Source organism: Hipposideros armiger, unplaced genomic scaffold, assembly GCF_001890085.2.
Source record: "Hipposideros armiger isolate ML-2016 unplaced genomic scaffold, ASM189008v1 scaffold_9, whole genome shotgun sequence".
NCBI classification, from domain to species: Eukaryota; Metazoa; Chordata; class Mammalia; order Chiroptera; family Hipposideridae; genus Hipposideros; species Hipposideros armiger.
Genome location: NW_017731359.1, coordinates 3,513,146 through 3,535,196, shown reverse-complemented (window position 1 = coordinate 3,535,196; position 22,051 = coordinate 3,513,146). Strand labels below are relative to the sequence as shown.

Below are 22,051 nucleotides of genomic sequence, written 5' to 3'. Positions count from 1 at the left end.
TTTAAATAACTGCTTTATTGCAATATAGTTTACCTACCAATTAAATGTATTTTCAAATCACTTAAATGTTTATAGTTTTTATCCTTAGATTTACTTAACTTATTAAAAATAGGAAGTCTTCGACCGAAGTGGACAATAAACTTGAATCATTTTAAGAAATCAAATCATTTTCTTGTTCTATCCTAGACTCTATTTCTTTGTCTTCATTTTGGATATGACATTATGTTTATATCAAAATATGATTTTGCTAAGGTGACTATTTCAAGTTTCTTTAATGTTTTTATTTCAATTTTTTGAGTAAACAATGAATTAATCAAATCATACGTTTTATAGTTCAGTGAAGAATCTTAAGAGTAACTAGTTAGTAATTCTTTTGTTTTCATAAAATTGTTTTATTTTCAGTAATTGTATATTAGTACTCTTTTTTAGAAGTAATGTATTCTCAGTACACTAATACTTTGTAGCAGTTTTTAAGATAGGTTTATACACTCATTCAGCATGTACAATAGAAATCTCTGTTGAATATCTCCACTAGTTTGATGACTGGAGGTTTTTAAGTCTATAATTTAAATTAACAACTCTACATGAATTGATCCATATAATTAACATTTCTGTTAGAAGAGACTTAATAAACAGTGCTTTGAATTCTATGCCACAACAACTAATAAATCTCAAATACCTAAAGGTATTTTCTACACTGAATGAACTTAATTGAGTGCTATTTATACTACAGGAGAACACACTAAAGAACTAATGTTCTATAATCAAAGAACGCTATGCTTTCATTCATTTCAGATATCTGAATCACCTAAATTAAAATTTGAGTTCCTACTGTGTGATAGGAATTGTACTAGGCAATTTGCATATCATCATATCTCAATCCTTCCAAGCACAGTATACCTCTCTTCTTTCTGGGGGTCTGAGTTCTTTGCTCCTTGCCGCTGTTCTTTAGGGAATTTAGTTAGCATTGTGTGCTATCACTTCAATTAAGAAAACAAGATCCTGGAAGGCAATTATAGGATATTGAACTGAAAAAGCCATACTTTTTTTCTCTTGCAAGTTTCAGGATCTACAAAATGGGAATATGATTTCTAGAAGAATATTAATTTTTAATAGAAGTGATTCACAGCATCAGAATTACATAGCCCATTGACTTTATTATAACTTAAATTTACTAGTGTTAGAAAGTATTTACAGGTATGTAATTTGGATTTTCTCGAGTTGACTAAATTTGGGGAGTAAATTTGCCTTTGGTTCCTCTTCTGAGTTAACTAGATTAACATATTTCAGAATTTTGGGCCACTTATGTAGTTACGATACTGTTCCAAAGATTATGGTAAACCCAAAGCCCATTAACAGGAAAGATAATTCACCTGTGTAACCTATGCATTGATGTCGTGAGCTAAAATTGAGTCGATCTTGGTGATTCCATATGGCCATTCCTACTTTTCCGAGAAACTGGACCACTTCCAGAAGGAAGTAAGATCCTAGTTACAAACATGTTGCAAGTAGGTTTAAAAACTCTACTCCTTATTCTGAATTTTTACTGATACTACATAGTAAATCTAAATACATTCATTATACATGTAGAAATATATATTTATGTATGCATAGATTTATGCTAACGTCTGCATTATTAGAATGAAAAGTTTAAGCAAACTTAGGCCAGAACAGTTAATTCAAAAACGACTACCAATTCAGGAAGCTATCCATATTATGAATTATCATTGACAAAAAGTACACATGGCCTATTATTGTATTCCTTAAATGTTTCCCTTTTTATTGTTCTCAATTTTTAGCAATAACTTCTATAAAGATTTTGATTTATTCAGCTTCTGATAGAATAAGCACATTTTTATATTATCTGAATCTATAGAATAACATTTTAAAACTGTTCACAGATTCTTAACCATTCATAGGCCAATACATATATAAAATTGATGCAACTTCTGTTTTTACGTGTTTTGTACAATTTTGCATTACTGATTTCATGGAAGTGGACTTTTTATATCACCAGTAAGACGGACAATATCATAAGCAAATGTAATGCCATAACTGATTGTTTTATAACAGTTAGTTGTGTAAATAACATTAATAAAGTTGTATAAATAACATTCCAGCTGGGGCAGGAGTGAGGAGAATGGATTAGGGTAGGATAAAACAAAAGACTTCATCTGTTTTTGTGACTTTTTTTCTCTTAAAAATAAAGTCATACATAGTAGAATGTTAGCATTTGCTAAATATGAGCAAAGGGTACATGGGTGTTTAGTTTTTATTTCATAATTTAAAAAACATCAGGTGGCAGTTGATTAAAATAAGTCAAAATGCCTAATGAGCCATGCTCTTAAAAAGTAACAAAAATGTTGCATATATTAGATATTTGATTATTTTTGGCATAAGTAAGGGTACATTAACTTTTCATCCATAAATACAAGTATTTTTATTGGCAGCATTTATTTAGCCCACTGAGGTAAATTCATCTTTCCCATGTCACTCTTTCACAACAAGATATTGCTGTCAGTTAAACTAAATCAGAAAATAAATGAGAAAACAACATGCCAAGCCCATATAGCCACGCTCTAGATCAGACACACACACACACACACACACACACACACACATACATGCACACATATAGTTTTATTTCTATTTATTTTTTCCCACATATGAAATAAATAAAATAAGCATGGGCTTCAGATCATAAAGGCCTAATTTGAATCTGATTGCTATCATATCATTTCTGTCATGTAGATGGAATCTTATGGAAGTTAAATTTCTAATAATATTACCTCTGTAACTAGACAATAATACCAACTTTTTCTTAAAGTTACTATGAAGATCAATATGTAAAATACTTAAGAATATCTGGCAATTAGTGATCATTCAATAAACATTGATTTCCCTCCCACATGTGTGTCTCATTTCTTTGTTGGTAAGGTTTTTTAAAATTTTATTTTTATAAAAATAAGTTTTTCTAAACCTTATTTTGTTTTTCTCTTTCAATTCGCACCCTGTCTATTTTTTACTTTATTTTGAAGTTTTGCATATCAATGAAGATATAGCCCCACACACGGCCATGTGATTTACTTTCTGACCTAATTCTTTTGTATTGACACTCTCTCCAAGTGGGAACGTTGTATGTAAAGGAACGTTGATAGACGATGATGAGTCATAGAGAGAACAGAGTTCCTAAAGGGATAATTCTGTCAAGTTGACTGCTTAAGAGTTCTTTCTAGAATTCTCTTCCTACTTTTCTTTTCAGTGAAATGATAAAGTTGCATGATCAGTTATCAAAACTTTTGTTTTTTGAGCCATGTATGACTTATCTTTTGTTTTTGACCTAGACAATTTATTGTCTACATTTGGATCTAATCCAGATCCAGGAGTAAAACCTGATTAAATTAGAAAATTTTAATACTATAGATACTATTTTTTTTTTTGGTCACCTGTAAAAAAGAGAAATGTGAAGACATTGGACTAAAGTTGGTAGGAATACCTTTATTAACCTAAACTATTTTTTAAATGTATTATATGATAAAGCATTGACGTGACCTTCAAATAGCATCGCTCAGAACTATTTCTCTCCAGTTCTTATTTAAGCTAATATAGTGATAATCTCAGTTTTGTTTTAAAGTAACATTACCTTTCAAGTAATACAAAAATTGTCCTTTTTTTTTAAAAAAAACCCTGTACTTCCTGGGGTCTTTGACAGTGTAATAAATGCAGTTATCAGCTAGTGTAATTAATTTTTTTGGTGTTTAAATTATTTGAGATAGAGGATTCTTTCTTGACTTTAGTCTTTTCACGTAGTGTTGACCATTGATGCTAAATCACTAGATAATAGAAAGTATCTTTCTCTTCCAGTAGGGAAGGATTTCAAAGCCAAGTTATATAATGTGTGCCTCATACATATTTTACATCATGCTTAGATACTTTGAGTTAAATAGGACAAAAGATATATTTAAAACATTGCTCTAAGTGTCGGGACTCTTAAAAACTTTGTAAGCATTTTTCAGGAAACATTTTTTAATAACTATTCTGTGAATATGTTAATGTCACTCTGACAAGGTAAAAATAATTAATTTAGAATTCAGATAAAAAGGGGGAGAATAATTATTGTATAATATTAGAACCCTGACTGGCAGTTTGATGGGACTGGAAAGAAGAAGATGGTCTCCAATAATTCAGTAACAAACTTTCCAGCTTTAGCAATAGTGCTAATGATTTTTTAAAATAGAGCCTCTAGGATTAGACATTTTATGCACAGTAGCATATCTAATTTAAAAGTGTAAATTGGTAACTTATTTTGAGGGGGAATGAGGAAGTATATGGAAATTGGCCCGAGAAATGAAAAGATTCTTTTGCTGCTAAAATATAAATATTTCTTACTGCTTGAGTGTATTGATCAGAACATATATCCTTTTCCACTCTGAAAGAGAATTTCAGGTACCACCTGAAAACACCTGTTCTGGCTTATGGATTAGATTGCATTGGTAAACAGGAGAACAATTTGGTGAATATGAGTTAACAAAAATTTTGGATAAGAAATTTCCCGACTTGCATTTATTTGGATGTTAATAATTTAATTTTTTAAAGTTTGTTTTAAAACATTGCCTATTGTAGCATGTAACCTTAAGTTGGGTGGGAAAAGTACAAATGGGAAATTGAAACTGTTTTAAACATATAAATTTAACGATCGACCCTACAATTTTTGTTTTTTTGTTTTTGGGGTTTTTGTTTTTCGTAAAGTAATCTGGATTGCTTATTTTATATGCTGGGATGCTAGTTGTTTTTTCTATTAATACACTTAACTTGCATTCTAGCTTCGCCACTCAGAGACAGGCATCGTGTGGTGGGTTGTGTGACAGTGTCTGTCAATAGTGAAGACAAATAGTGCCAGAGACACTTAAACCCATCCAATCTCACCCAGGGTATAGGTCGGTTTTCAGACTTCTTCATAAGTCTTTTTTCTTTCTTTCTTTCTTCCTTCCTTCCTTTCTTTTTTTTGTTTCTAAATAGTGGATTGATACTGATTGAAACTAAAACTTTTTGTAAAGTTTTAAACTTTACATTAATACTATAAGAAGAAGAAGAAAAGTAGAAAACGAAGGTTGGCATGTAAGGTGTTGACAAAGCAGGTTTGCAGCCACTTTGTGTGTTCTAGATTTTTCAATCCCTTGGCAACATGAATTTTGGCCTTATAATTTTTTTCTCTCAATATCTTTCTTCTTTGAACTGAAAATATGTCCTTGTATCTGGTGACTTATCAGACAAGATGTTTAGATCTGAAGTCGTTACCAGTAAGAAAAAATGAAATGTTTAAAAAGAATAACTAAGGATAAACAGTGTTTTAGACCAGAAATTGTTTCCAAACATCCTGTGTTGCTTTTTATGATTATTTTCTGAGCAGTCAATAGTTGACTCCTTCTCCGTTCCACTATTGGTTCACTTAGCACACTTGCAAAATTTTATGGCTTTTGTTTTAATGGTTTTCTTAGAAAACTCAACTGATTTTACACTGATGTTGAAAAGTTATAAAATATATGTGCTTATTTAAATGCTAGGGAACACATTTTTACCTTGGAAGCTTAATTAAATGTAATTTCTATAATATTTTAAATCAGTAAAAAGATATTTGTTTCTTCTGAGGACTTTAAAGAATATTTCTAATTTCAAAGCCTTCTAAAAAAGTTTAGTTAGTTCCATATAAAGTATCATCTCTTCTTTGTGGTATTTTAAGCACTAAAATGATATGGTAATTAAAATAATTTCTAGTTCACAAATCTAGAACTAATAGTTCTTAATTTTAAAATATAGTTTAAGCAAGGAGTATATAAAAGCTATGGGTTTCAATATGTGGTACCATTTAAAAATCCATTTTCAGCTTTCTAATCAAGTTAATAGTGGGTTATTGCAAATTCTGGGTTATCCATGTAGATATCATCTGCTGTTCTTTTTATCTCGACTACTTTGAATATTCATAGTAAACCTTAATGATTCCATTAATTCTTAAAAGAAGCCACGTATCCAATTTAAGTTCACCATCATTACTGGCATTTGGTCTAGTAATGGGCTACTGCTAATAATAGAATTATTAGAACACTCTAGAGATAATGCTTCCCTTCACTTATAAATCTTAGAAGTAATCTATTCTTTTGAGATTATAAATTTACATTAGTAAGTTATAGAAGTGGTCTATTGGTTTTCCCTTTGGTTTGCTGTGTTCTCTGTGATCACAGAAAATACTGTGGAAAAATAAAATTCTTCTAAATTCAAAGATAACTTTTTCATTAAAGGTAAAAATCAATAAAAATTTATTCACATGTTATTTAGGTGAGAGAATAAGTTTAAGAACAAATTTAAGAAAAACTTCCATCTTTATGAAGGATTGATAAGGGATTTAAAGGACAAATAAGATTAAAAAGTTATAAAATGGAAACACATTATGACTATTCTGCTTAGCGAGAAAATAAAAATTTACTAAAACATTTTTATGTTGGAGTTTTTGTAATTTTAAAATCCAGCAATTAAACATAGTCTCTACATTCCTAATAGATAAAAATGCAGACTCAAAACAAAAACAAGTAGGGAGAGGTAGACAGCATATTTTCTTTATAAGAACTTAATAAAAAAGAATGTATAGATGAGGCAGGATTGCATTATTATTTTAGTTCTATAGAATGTCAATTAAGTTCTTTCTTGATATTTAATGATATAGTGACTGAAAGGTCTTTGTAGATACTTTAAGTACATTTACAATATTTCCAGGATTGTTGTTTAGTGCTTTCTGGGAATGCTTAGAAATGAAAAATTAGTGTTTAGAATTCTAAAATGTACTTCATGTTATTTTTGTGCATTTATTTTTTAATGGATAATATTAAGGAGTTTTTATTCTTCGTAAATTTATGGGTTAATAGACAAGTAGGTCATTTGGCTTATATGTAGTTTCAAGAAAGAAAGTTAGCACGCTCTTTGTAGAAATAGCAAATAGTTACCTCTAAACTCTTCAGTTTCTTCTAAGCCTTTCTCTATTATCAAGTAGTACTATTATAGTAATATGTAGTATAAGTACTTTGAGTAGTAAATCCTTTTTAAAAAAATCTGATGTGTCATATCGATTATGAACACATTGGTACATTTATTTGCCAATTTAACTTTAATATAATTCAGCACGTATCAAATATGGCTTCCCATAAATGAATTAAATAACAAATAACACACTATGTTAGGTGTTGGGATAGTCTAAGATGCAAAAGATATTGTCCGTGCTCTCAAAGGGCTCCTAATTCTCATCCTCCACTTCACCACCTCACCAGTATTAATACACTTAGTTGATGTCTTGCTAACCAGAATATAACATCTTTATATGAAAGATTTTATAATATTACATATTATCATCATCAGAGCAACAGTGATACTGTGGTAAGAGTTTTATAGTTTAAAAAAAATTGTCTCATTTATAGTCTTAAAATGAATACAGTCTTTGCAATTTAAGATCAAACTGAGGTAGGCTTTAATTAAAGGATGCTTACTGCTGTCTTCTGACAGAATTTATGTTTTCAGTTTCATATTTTTTACTAATGCACTTTTTAATTTAATAACTATATCCAGGAAACTGCAGGTAAAATATAAAAATTGTGTTAGGTGTCCAAGGAAAATATATAGAATATTTTAATTTATGTAGGGTATGAGATCACAGTTTGGCATACCTGTCCCAGAACAGACATTTATATGTAATTATATCAATTGGGTTTTATAACCATAATTGTTTTGATAAGATTTGCAAGCTAAATTTATATATACCTCAAAGAGCAATGCTAGGTTACTATAGTTTGCATATTAAATTAATAAGCTCCACATAACTTGCTTTTGGGTTCATAATTGCTTTCCACATGTATTTTCCATCTGTCAAGGACAGGGATCCCTGAGATGTTCATATTCTGCATTCTCATGTGCATGGTACTTAGATTCAAAAACGGTGGGTGGGGGAAAGGTGTTTATAGAAATACAAGTTCACAGCATTCATGCTGCATGCTTTGTGTGTTCCACTGCAAATATTGCATGCTGCATACTTGTATTTCTCTGAAAATGAAAAATAGGCTCATACACACATAAAAATTTGGTTTCATTTTTGCCAATAGTTGGAACAGATGGAGGAATATTAGACATAATACCTTTTCTATTTTTCTAAAATGAATTCTGTTGTGTTTTTCAGAAAACAAGGAAAAAACTTATTTAAACCCAAAGTGGCTACAAATCAGCTCCTAAACTGTCACTGACATTAGCATCTAGATTTTGTAGTTTTTACAAATCTTTAAAAATATTTATTTACTAAGAAGACATTGCATTAATGCATGATACAAAATTTATAAATTTTTCTTTAAATTGGAATGCAGTTTAAAGTGACTGAATTTTCCAATTTCAGCTACTGAATTTGACAAGGATACAAACTGGAAAATGGAACTGGTATCATCTAAGTGCTCCAGGTTCTTTGACTTATGGTAGTTGGGGAAATCTTTCCATGTGGCATTATGTAGGTCACATTATTGATGCTAATATTAATTACTATGCTCTTTAGCCTTGAAAGTAATGAAAAATTATGAGTGAATTTAGTTCTTTCAACTGATTTAAGTGTTTTGGTACATGTTTTTAATTTAAAAATAGATCTTTGGCACTTGGCTTTTGATTATCTAAATAGTGGCATTCCTACATTTCAGTCTTTATATTATAATTGCTATGAATGTTGCAGTTCCAATAACTGCACATCACAGTTTTAAGTTTCATCATACCACTTTAAAACAGTGGCACACTTGACTATAAATAAAAATTAATTTTAGGGGCCGGCTGAGTGGCTCAGTTGGTTAAGAGCTCCCTGGAGAGTGTGAGCTCTGAGCAACAGCGGTTCGATTCCCAGCCCAAGCTGAGCTGCTGCTGAGCTGCCAACAGGTGGCGGGATGGCTCAGCTAAAAAAAAAAAATTTAATTAATTTTAGATTTAAACATATCCTAGTTGTCTGTCATGTTACCTATTTTTATTTTGTGTGTGTGTATGATTGTAAACCTTCCCGTGTCTTATACAAGATAAAATGGTATTTGTAAAATTTTAGGACTGACAACTTCCAGCCTTAACATTATTAGTGTGCCTCTGAGGTTATGCTGTTAAGGATTTAAAGTAGTAGTATTTTTCAATGAGCTGTTCTGCCAGTTGCCACACATTTTAAAAAGATCTACTTAAATCTTTTTTTGCTAAGCATAATAGATAAATGGTTTTATAAAATACCTTTTTATAGTAACTAATTCTGTTGCTCTCCAGAGATACTTCCTGTTGAATTTTCGTTGTTAGATCCCAGCCAATAAAATATACTGTTATCATATTAGGAAATTCCTTTAATAGTTTAAAATCAAGCAGGTCCTTTAAAGAGAGGAAATGGACAGTGGTAACCAATTGCTAAGTGTGTAATGAAGTATTTTATAAGAGATATCCATCCAATAATCAGTCCTTACTTTGCTTTTCATTCTGCCATTTAGGATGGATTTGTTTATTTTAGAAGTCATGGTTTTGAACTGCCACTTCCAACTTCTGGAGACCCTCAATGGTTACCTTGCTTATCTTCTGCTGCCCAGCATGTTCCAAATCAAACCTTTTTCACTTTTATTCTTGTAGATTTTATAACAATCATAGTGACGGTACCAGTTCCATTTTGCCTCCAATTCAGTTGATTATATATTTTTTCTATTTATTTCTCATTTTATAATTGATATCTGGAATAATCAGCAGCTCTTTTCTCATTTATTTTCTCATATTTTTATTCCAGGATTTGCCTCTGAAGCAGGGAGTGTCTGCATTAAAAATGACCTGTAGTTCTCTGCTTCATAGGTTAGAAACTTATTTTAATATTTTGTGGCTAAGCACAGTCCCACTTTTCAAATTCTATAATGAATTATTTAATTGGCATTGAATGTGGACCACAAGCATATATTTTATATTGGGGTTTTCTTTATTATTTTAAATGATTAAAATTCAGCAGAACATCCAGCTGAGGCAATAAAAGCTTTATTCTTGCTTTACAGCTTAAAACATTAAATTAGATTTTTAAAAATCTATCGATTATAATACAAGTAAAATAATGCTATTTGGGCATTTTTAAAAAATGCATTTTTTAGGCCTTGTATTGCTTGAAGCATTTATATTCTAAAACTTAACCAAATTCCAACTATTCATTTTGGGGAAAAACAATCAGTTCACAAATCACATTTTCAATGGGACTGCTAGCCAGCATAGGTGAAAACATGTATAGTGTATTTACTCTTAAATTGTACACTGCAGATGCTTCTTCAGCTCCCTCCTCTTCCTCCATGGGCGGTGCTTGCAGCTCCTTTACCACCTCTTCCAGCCCTACCATTTATTCTACCTCAGTCACCGACAGCAAGGCTATGCAAGTGGAGAGCTGCTCCTCAGCCTTGGGGGTAAGTAACAGAGGGGTAAGTGAAAAGCAGTTAACCAGTAACACAGTTCAGCAGCATCCATCAACACCGAAGAGGCACACAGTCTTGTACATCTCACCACCACCTGAGGACTTGCTGGATAACAGTCGGATGTCCTGCCAGGATGAGGGGTGTGGATTGGAATCTGAGCAGAGCTGCAGTATGTGGATGGAGGATTCCCCCTCCAACTTCAGTAATATGAGCACCAGTTCCTACAATGATAACACTGAGGTACCTCGTAAATCACGAAAACGAAATCCAAAGCAGAGGCCGGGGGTCAAACGACGAGATTGTGAAGAATCTAATATGGATATATTTGATGCCGACAGTGCCAAAGCACCTCACTATGTGCTTTCTCAGCTTACCACGGACAACAAAGGCAACTCAAAAGCAGGAAATGGGTTGGTATTCACATTTTTTTAAGTTCTATCACCATTATGCAAAACAAACCAAAAAAAAAAAATCATCCCCCACTGTTCAGCTCAAGTTTGCATATAAAGCAGATACTAATTTTATCATTGAAATACATGAGAATTTTAACTTAAAATTACCAAGTTTCATTAGAGAAAAAACAAAATATCTAGATTTTTAGCAATAGGTATCTTATTAAGGGCATGATTAAGTAGTAGAAAATGAAAATAATCTGTTTTGAAATAACTTTTAAATTTCAAATGGATTTATATTTTAAAAGGATTTAAGAATATTTTTACTCATAGAAGTAACTAGCATGTAATGGCTCCAGCTAAAACAACTCAAAACATTCACAAAAGGCTAGTTTGTGTTCTTTCACATTATCTCCCTATATGGTTCAGTTCATTTCCATTTTTGTGAGGATTTTATACTTTATTTTTCTTTTATTTGATGAAAGTAAGAAAAAAATAAATTGATGGTTTGTTTCTCATCATTTAGAATCATGTTAAGCTTTTTCTTTGATACATTGTGCTGATTGGGGATTTAAAAAAAATAATATTACTAATATTTTTTTTCTATGATTCTGGGTATGTATTTGAAGGGTGATAGAACAGGATCATGGTACGTTTGAATTTTTATTCATTTGTGCTAGTTCACAACACTCACTAAATATATTTCTATAGCTATATTATATAACAGAATATTCACTGCTATACTAAGAAATATATTTTTAAGTTTTTAATTAATTTTTAATTGCTAGACTTTCGATTAGATTTTCCTACAGTATATTCAATATAGTTTGATAAAATTTAACTCACTGCATTTTGAGAGATTACTTTTTTGGGAAACAGGGTATGTGGTTCTTTAGTTAACCCAGGATATACAATTTTAGGTTGTCAAAAGGTGATAGAGAAGCTTTCAGTTGGTTTACTACTTGATGACATCATTGATATCTTCTAATTTAAAAATCTAATTGAGTAGTATAGAGAATATTTTTACTGTATATTAAACTCGTCCTTAAATATTCTCTCTACGTTTTAAAAGTAATATCTACCATTTAAGCAATAATTATTCTATACTACTTGCTTCTCTACTCTTATTTAAAACTCCTTTGAAGTGATGCAGTTAAATGAAAATGCACATTGAAATGTTTTTCATTTTTAGAAAGTCCAAATTAGGAAATTATCTAAAAGAAAACAAGGTATACCCTTTCCTAAAATGTTTTCATTGGCAGAGTCAAGAATTCTAGAACATATTTGTAGAACTATTACCTATAGAATAATGACCTGAAACATAATAGCACGGATCCAAAAGGCTTAGGTATATCTGTCATTAAATACAGGTATGTGGGTTTCAATGGATAAAGTTTTTTTTATAAGTTCCAGAAGAGAGATTTTTATTTTTATACTGAAATAAATGTTAAAGTTTCAAATGAAGAATGAATAAAATTTTGACTTAGAGTTAGTCAACACACATGATTTGCAGTTGCTGTTAAAGAGATATCTTGACCTACATCTTTTCTGCTTCTGCTTTTGTATGATAGATATATCTTAGAAATGATTTGAGGTTACCCAGGGAAAGTATAATAACATTTGTCAAGACAAAATCTCTCATGAAATAATTCATGGAACTGAAACTCATCAAGCAGCAGAAGAAATGTCCAGCTTCTTAGGTAATGGAAAAATATTTGACTCTAGCATATGGAAATGATGGAAGAAGTTTAAATTTTGAATTATTAAGAATTATATCAAGGAAAAGATAAAACCATATGTAAATATATAGAAAAATAGTCCTTTGAACAAAATTATTAAGAGGATCTCAAGCTAAAGTCCTAGATTCTTCAACAAGAAAGATATTAGAAGCATGAAAGATATTTAGAAAAGTTTTAAGAGATAAAGGTATAAAGCCTTAGATCTAATGTGCCATAAACTTACAATTTATATAATGCTAAATTATTAGGAAATGTACTCATTTATGTGTACAGCAGTTTATTGATATTTAAGATGGAAATAGTATTTTAGTATAATTAAAATGTTATATAAAAGAGTTTATTAGGAGAAACAAAACCATTAAAAAAAACCTCAGTATTTAAATATTCCTAGCCATATCATTCTTAAATTCGTCAACTAAATGTTGAGAATCAGTAGCCCCATGTCTCTTCTAGATAGTCCTAGAAAGTAAGATATGTCATCTGATTGTGAAACCTATTTTAGACATTTTGTAGTAAAAATTATTTTTGTGACATAGACAACAGGATATGCAGCACAAAGGAATTACAATGTCATTTTAAGATCTGAATAGAATATGTCAAGACAGTAGATTTTCTTTTTAGATGTGATTTAGAAGTAAAATCCCATACAAGTAAACTGCTGCTTTCTTGTTTTTTTTCTTAAGTCATCGTGCCTTAGAAATTAATAGTTTGAATGACTACTTTTCTGAGAATTATTTGATGTTTTCAATTGTTTTACATGTCTAGAGATCTACATGTGTATGTATTCTTTTTTACATTTAAACCTAGAGAATAAAGATATTTTTAAGGGCTTTTTAAAGTATCATTTCAGAAATTGTTTAATTACATGTGCTATTCTTTTTTAAGCCATAATGTGTATACTTTGTCAACTCACTCAACAGTATTCACCCAAATGAAATATTTTGTTTACTGAAATAGTAAAACTCATTATCAACTATTTATTCTCATAAATATTAGCTTGGCTATCATAAGTGAATATAAAAGTCATATTTTGCCAAATTAATTGATATGCCAAATTTTCCTTATATGTCAAAGTAAAGTGTTCCCTTTTCTATTATAAAATTAGTAGATATTAATTTAAAAATTTGAAAAATATAGAAAAATAGAAGAAAATAAATAACCCATAATCTAGTTGCTCAGTACAACTGCTATTAGCATTTTGCTGTATTTTCTTTTAGTCCCTTTTGATGCACATTTGGGAGATGTTTTTACATAGTTTCAGTAAGTGAATATTTTTTGCTTTGATTTTAAAATAAGTGAAAAACAGAATATCATTCTGTATGTGTAAGGGACTGCACATTGCATTCAGAGCAAATGTTTGAATTTCTACCCAGAATGTTGGGGAAAAAAAAGAGGATTTATTGCCCATTTATCAGCTTCAACTAAGGACTTTTTCATAGAATTTATTCACCCAGGGCCTTTTAAATGACTTACACAAGTAATCTTTGGCTTAATTATGTTAGACTTAATGTGAATGACATTTCTTGGCCAATTAAGATCCAGTCTTTCTCATTTTACTATTATAGAAGCTCCTTTTTCACTTTTCTTTTTTTTTGTTGTTCCTTTCTTCTTCCTATTTGCCTTCATCAACAAATATTTTTCTCAGGACCTGATATTTCAGGAATTGTTCAAGGTTCAGGGAATTATGAAGATGACTGAACACTATACTTGCCCTCAGAACTCTCCCTCTTACCCAGTCAGTCTTACTCCTTTTCTTTGCATCCCTTCTTTCCTCCATTGTACTGTACCTTTCTTAGCCATGGGTTTCACTCTAGTACTTGGTTCCATTGAGAGTACAACCTTTCCTCTCTTTGTTATTGATAATTGAGGCAACAGTTTGGTTAAAGCTGGAGGGATAAATATTCGAGCCAGTTTTAAGTCTGCTAGCCCCCATTACTCCTCTGTTTGAAGTCATAATATTTCTCCTGGGACCTGTTTGCTTTTAGAGGAGATTTTTATCTAGTCATCTTTTCTTGGCTTCTGTATCTTCAATGTGAGTGTAAACTTAGGACTGGGAGAGTCATACAGAAAGCATTTTAGGTTCTATTTTAAAATGTACATGGATAGTTTCAATGTATTTTAGAACTAACAATATTGTTTTCTATTTATTTTCATCACATATTTGTGGTGCTTCAGATTACCTGTGTTGACCTGAAGTCCTAACCACCATTTAAAATATATATTTTTTAATATATAGTCCACATAGAAAATGAATTATAAACAAAATAAACATTAAAAAAAAGATTGCCTATCTGTAAAGCCTAGATTATAAAATTTTTATGTTAATGGTGTTAATTATTTAATCACAAGTAAAAATGCTCTAAAAAGTTACACTTCTGGGAAAGACTGTTTAGAATAAACCTAATTCCCAATAAAAATTGAATCACTTATTTTTTATTATAATTTTTTCAGTTTGATATCCTGAGAAAGGTATCCAAAAGAATATTCTACATGTACCTTCAGTTGTTTTTTTAAGGCCTTTTGGTTTTTTTGTTTCTTTTTGCTACTCCCACTTTTGTTTTGCAAGTCTGACTTGGAAATAATGATAGTTAATCTTGTAGTTTTATATAACACTCTTATACACACATGCACATATATATGTAATTTAAAATTTTTATTTTCACTGAGTATAATATGAAAGGTTATAGTGACATTAGCTGTATTCTTTCCTGTTATTCCTGGTTTATTGCATTCAGTCTTCCTTCCTCCTACCACACATATACATTCTATATATCTTCCCTGAGTTTGTATTTTATTCTGTCAGAAAGATAATCAGTTGTTTTTAATGTTATTGCTATTCTGTTTCTTCCTTTATCTTAGATGACTTTTGTAGAAAACACTTTTTGATGCTTTTTCCATGTTGTGCTTTGACTTCTCAGAACATTGGAAAACCAAAAAGGATCTGGAGTAAAGAAAAGCCCTATGTTGTGTGGACAGTATCCTGTTAAAAGTGAGGGAAAGGAGCTGAAAATAGTTGTACAACCTGAGACCCAGCATCGAGCTCGGTACCTGACAGAGGGTAGCCGTGGCTCAGTAAAGGATAGAACACAGCAAGGCTTTCCCACAGTAAAGGTACTTATTTTATTTAGCAATATATGAAGAATTTTCTCCAGATTCACTTACTAGTTATTTTGTTTTTAACCATCAAAAGCTGCCTAAAATAGAAGGATAGAATTGGTAGGTATGTATAATAGAAATTAAAGTAAAAGTTTGAACCATAAGCCAAATATTTTACTTTGATACCATTTGAATTTTAGTTTAAATGAAAAAAGAGATGAGAATATGTTCTAGTAACAAAAATATCTGAAAATCATGAATTACCTTCCCCTTATATTTGACATCGGTAACAGCCATATTAGATTCTTACCAAGATTTATATTTAAGAAGAAATTTTAAAGTGAATTCAAAAAAATATTGTAGAAATTATTATGGACTTGGAAAATAAGGTTTTTGAGATGGCTAGCGTAATCAGGACTATTCAACTCAGAAAACAATTGGTTGATAGGTAATTAAGTCTTTAAGAAATAAGGTGTCAACTGAGTTTTCATCTTTTCAGAATTGGGGCTAAAAGAAAAAAAAAATGGGCTTAAATTTCAGCACCTGGGATACCTTGTTACAGAGAATATTTCTCTTTGAAGACAAACTGAAAAAAGTGGGGTGGGGATGTTTAACAAGTATTCCAACCCCTTACAAAATACCAGCCAGGGAGGAATTTGTCTAGTCACATGGTAGGTTCTTGTTAAATAAAATTTGTGTAAATTTGTTAGTTGAACGATATTTAATTGGACTGCCTTTCATTTTATACTTGGATGAAATGATGGTATAAACTTGAGATTAGGAAACTTATTCATGACCATTTATAAGGTTGGTTAATAGTTACATGCACCGTATTATTTCTGCCCCTCTACTACTCACTACACCAACCTATCCTCGGGCCCCGAAACTCAAAACAAGTAACAAGGCAAGTGAAAAATTTAAGTTATGCTTTTGATAATTTGGTCAATATTTTTAACCTAATTGCTCTGGATTTAGGTTTTGCTTTATCTAAGTATTTGTCTGATCAAAAGTATTGTTAGATAATGGCCTGTGATAGGGAGTGAATTGACCTCCCTTAAAAGTTTATTCATTCATTCAACAAATATTGCACCCCTCTATATGCCAGACACTATTCTAGGTACTGCTGTCTAACAATTTGGGTAGATTGCTTATTTGCCTCATTATGATATCATTTCACAGAAATACAGCTATACTGGGATAGAAAAGATGTATGAGTTTTTTAAAGCATTTTGGTATACATTGTATAAGTTATTTTGTGATTCTGTGCATTCTGTATTAGCAGCTTCAGTGTTTAACTGTAAACCATATCAAGAATCAACGTTGGAAACGTTTGTTCCCAAATGCTATTTTAAATATTTATTTATTCTTTAGCATAAAATTATAATTTAATTTATGAAGGCTTGCTAGAGACCTGTAATGATCCATCTAGCAACTTTTCAGACCATAATGTTTTGGCCCAGGATTTCATGATGTTGTATATATGTATCTAGTCTGAAAATGAGCTCCATTTCCTTATTATTTATATAGCATCACTTTAAGCCCTTTTCTACTAATATAGCTTTAAAAGAGTAAAAATTTAGTATACGTGCCCTCATTTGATGATGATGATGATGATGCCGCTGCCACTACATAGTTTAGTGCCTTTTCCATTCGTGGTGGTGCTAAATCCTGACTGAGTATTGCACACGGTTTTTGGCAGTCCATAAATTTATAAATTTCTAAAGTACTGTGTATTCATTCTCATTTGCTTGTGCAAATTAATTATGAATGATAATTTATCATTAAACATCTAAACTTGTAATTAAAATTGATTGTTGCAGAATTTAAACTTAAGGTTTTTTGCAGAAACTTAGCCAACTCTCCTTTATGAAAATATTGTATCTGTTTTTCTTGAGGATTTAAATTATTTATTTATTGTAATCCAGTTATGAATATGACTTGGTATTAAAAGTTTGATTTTACATTAGATTATTTGAAAGGTAATTAGTGTTTATGCTCCATGTTATCTCACTCCAGCTGGAAGGCCATAATGAGCCAGTAGTGTTGCAGGTGTTTGTGGGTAACGACTCTGGTCGAGTAAAACCACATGGATTTTATCAGGCCTGCAGGGTAACTGGGAGAAATACAACTCCCTGCAAAGAAGTGGACATTGAAGGCACTACTGTTATAGAAGTTGGCCTTGATCCGAGCAACAACATGACACTAGCGTAAGTATTTAGTAAAAATTTTTTCATTATATATTACAGTTTTGCTGTAGACAGGAAAAAATTTTAATTTCTTATGTATAAAAGAAGACGTTGAGTGTTTTATTAAAATGTTTTCAACATTACAAATAAAAAATACATTATTACAGAATAATGGGTTAAAATTCACTCTTTTGCCCTTTGCTGGAGAGTTCCCATTGTGAAGCACAGGGGAATAAAAGCCTGGTGGAATGCTGGCTTGTTGGAAAATAATGTAGACTTATTTGTTGGAATTAATGTTAACATTAAAAATAAAAATTACAATTTTATTTGCTTCCCTAAAATCTATTTTCTTAGTGTGTGCATTAAAAACTGTTTAACACAGACCATTCATGATGCCTTGACCCATCTTAACATGAAAAAGCATATTGGTAGTCTAAATTCACTTTCTGTTTTTATTTTCCTATAATACAAAAAATTATGTCCTGGGACTATGTATTTTTCATCTTATACATTTTCATTGCCTGAAAAATATAAGAAGTATTAATGATTTAAATTAAAATTTTTTTGTCCTTAAGCCTTTCGTTACGGACCTTTCATCCTAAAGTTGAACCATCACAACAGCAAATATATTGATATGAAGTAGACCTCTTGTAATTATTTGTATTGTATAGCTAAAGACCTTTCTCTACTTGGTTTTCAGCTTCCTTTTGAAAGCCATTTTGAATAGCTTAGTAAGAGGTTAATTGGAAAATAAAATTTTGAAAAATATTCAGTAAAGATTTTTCAAACTGTGAAAATTATAAAATAATGTATATAGTTGAAGAAAAGAAGGGAATAATTGATTATAAAAATAGTACTTATTTATTGTAAGTTGAAAATATAGACTATTAAAAAGTAATAAGTAAAAATAATAAAAAGCTAAAGCAACCCCCAAACGCCAGCTTCTCAGAAGTAACCACTATTTTGATATTTATCTTTCCATCCTTTTTTCTGATAAAATTAAGTTAATACTGTACCCACTGTTTTGTAACCTGCTTTTCACCTTATCATGAACGTTCTCCCATAACATTAAATATTATCTTATAGCATACATTTTAATGGCTACACATTGTTCCATTCTTTTAGGGATGGTTACTAGTATTTTTAAAAGTCAAATCCATTTCCTCTATTTTAATATCTGAATTGACTGCCAAAAGAAAGAGGTTAAATTTATTTGTTTTTTTTTAAAAACACTTACATTCAAGACTTTGGAATAGTCTTACTTTTTTTTACTATTGTTTTCCATTATAAATGAAAAGTTGACAAGATTAGGAATTATGAAGATTCAGAATTTACCCTTGTATATCTTTTGAATTTGGAACCTTATATTACGTATTCAAAAATTAATAAGGAAGCAAAATTTTTAAAAACATAAACTTGCCTAAGAACATTGTATTCTGCGTAAACAGAAAATATCAGGTTATTTTTTTTGTTGTTGTTAGGGTGGACTGCGTAGGGATATTGAAATTGAGGAATGCTGATGTTGAAGCCAGAATAGGAATTGCTGGTTCCAAGAAAAAAAGCACTCGTGCCAGATTGGTTTTTCGAGTTAACATCACAAGGAAAGATGGCTCCACCTTGACACTGCAAACACCCTCTTCTCCGATTTTATGTAGTAAGTAAGAAAATATGGAGATATTAAATATATGAATTTTTTTTATTTTGTAATTATCTTTCAGACATCTCTAAATTTTAGATGTTTCACATACTCCAGCTTGTGATCATGCAAAATTTGAAACATTTAAAAGCTATAGTCAGATTTTCTAGACTAAACTAAAGGTGGGTAATTTTGAATAAAATTCAAAAAATGTGTAGCATTTTATAGTATTCTGTTATCATCCTGTGTTGATATAAGAAGTTTACCAGAAGTAAATTGCAAAGCCAAAGGATTTTCTCAACGTCTTCATTGTGTGTGACAATTTGCTGTGATCCTGACTGTTTTGTGTTGTAAGAATAAGAGACAGTAAGAAAAAGATACATGCACCGCCTATGTTCATTGCAGCATTATTTACAAAAGCCAAGACATGGAAGCAACTTGGGTGTCTTATCAGTAGGTGAATAGATAAAGAAGATGTATGTATATAAAATGGAGTATTACTCAGCAATAAAAAAGAATGAAATGTTGCCACTTATGACAACATGGATGGACCTAGAGGGTATTATGCTACGTGAAATAAGTCACACAGAGAAAGACAAAATACTGTATGATTTTACTTATATATGGAATCTAAAACAAACAGATTCATAGATTCAGAGAACATACTAATATTTCCTTGGGCTATTTCTGGGTAATGTTCAATTATAAATAGGCTGCTTTTAAAGATCATACGTTTCATGTTCATTCTATCACATTCAGATACGGAAAGAATAAATAATCTGTAGATGATTTGTTGAGTTCTAAAGCTTTTCTAATTGGGGTGCTCCAATTTTGAATTTACTATAATTTACAGCATTTCCCAAGTTGAATATTACTAGCATGGAGTTCCAATTTTAGTAGGGCACATGCAGTTTTTCTTCTACATGATCTAATACTTTGTGCACGACCATAGCTACACTCTGAAAGCCAGAGCCAGGAGATGCTAGATAATTCAGATCATACTGCTTTAGCAGGGACTGGGAAACAGTTGCCAACTTTGTTTGCTCCTGCTTTCATTAGTTTGTTCATTTATTTCTTTATTTCCTATTTCGTTAAAGTTTAAATATATCCAGCTAAAAGTAGTAGAAAATATAAGAGGTAGAAAACATAACTTTCTGAAATTTTTCACCTTTAATTATTACTATTATTTGTTAATTTATCACCATTAATAATAATATATGCCCACATTGCAAAAAAGCATATCTCCTTGGGAGGCTGTGTCTGTGGTGGATATGATAGCCTTAAGAAGCAGCAACATTCGATAGATGGCATATTTAGCTAAATAAAGTTAGCATGTTTTGAACTCTGTCTATATGCCAGGGATTTTGGTAGACAGTTTCTTGTTTAACATTTCTCTGAAATTCATCTTATGACTCATAAAGTAGTTTAAAAAAACCCCACCATTTTTCTATACTTCTGCTCCCTGTCCTAATATCATTTTTCTTTTTTCAATTTGATCATTTTATCTCCATTCCTCAACCATTTTATTTGACCTATTTTTAAAAACAAATTGTGATATATTACTAAAATTTTTCATATTTGTGGGATCAGTCAGCAAATTTTGGCGGGCAGTAAAATTGTTCAGATGAGGGTTTTTTTTTTTTAAACAGTTGTGCTTATTGAGACTACAGTTTAGTTCATAGAAACAAGACTGTATTCTGACAAAATAGTGCCTCACTGCCATTCAGTCAGCCATTTATTCAGTATAAATATAGTGCTTCTCAGCACTGGCTGTCTCTTAAAGCCCCTTGTAGTGCATTAAAAAAAAAAAAAAGACATGCCACTGAAGCAGAATCTCCAAAGGTGGGTCTTAGGAATGTTTTGGGAAAGCTTCATAATAGTTAACTTAATGGCTAGTTACAATGTGCCCAACTCTGGAAATAAGGACATGATAGCATAAGGAATTTACAAGTCTAGCACACTAGGGAAAAACAGACAAGTAAATTCCCTATTATAAAATGATGTAAAGGCTGTAGTAGATGCATGAGTAGGAGGGTACAGTGGAAACAGAAAAGAAGAACATCTAATCCAGACTGCTTGGAGATGATAAAATTTGTGCTATGTCTTAAAGACAAATAGAAGTAAACCAAGCAGAGTGGGGTTTAGATGAAGGTCATTCTGGGTAGAGGGAACAGACCCAGAGTGTAATATACTCCATGAAAGAGTATGCATCTTTTAAAGGAATTAAAGAGTTTGATGTGATTGAAACAAAATGTTATCTATGAAGAAGTGATAAGATTTGAGGCTAGTAGAGCTAGGCAAGATCTCTTTTTCTTTTTCTTTTTTTTTTTATTGTGAAATAACACATTTTTTAAGATTAGTTTCAGCTGTACAACACAGCGCAATAGTTATACTTTTTACCCCTTGAAGTGACAACCCCTCTGCCCCAATCCACCACCCCACTTGCCCCCCCCCGCAATATCATACATATCTATTACAGTTCCCGTGACTCCACTCTCACACTATACTCCACGTCCCATGACTCTCT

The 22,051-nt window shown here is 31.1% G+C and overlaps 1 protein-coding gene across 10 annotated transcripts in view; it reads left to right on the top strand.

The window, feature by feature from the left end:
- The window catches only part of NFAT5 (nuclear factor of activated T cells 5), a 120,323-nt gene that overhangs the window by 63,886 nt on the left and 34,386 nt on the right, over window positions 1-22,051 (top strand). For 4 of the 10 annotated variants that reach the window (XM_019654526.1, XM_019654535.1, XM_019654518.1 and 1 more), the window contains 4 exons: window positions 10,327-10,885; window positions 15,525-15,717; window positions 17,719-17,909; window positions 19,370-19,542. In XM_019654526.1, coding sequence (XP_019510071.1) covers window positions 10,327-10,885; window positions 15,525-15,717; window positions 17,719-17,909; window positions 19,370-19,542 — 1,116 coding nt within the window. Of the gene's footprint in view, window positions 1-4,823; window positions 4,938-9,814; window positions 9,877-10,326; window positions 10,886-11,128; window positions 12,568-15,524; window positions 15,718-17,718; window positions 17,910-19,369; window positions 19,543-22,051 lie in introns of those variants that run through there. The other 6 variants (XM_019654570.1, XM_019654559.1, XM_019654552.1 and 3 more) reach the window with 6 other exon arrangements.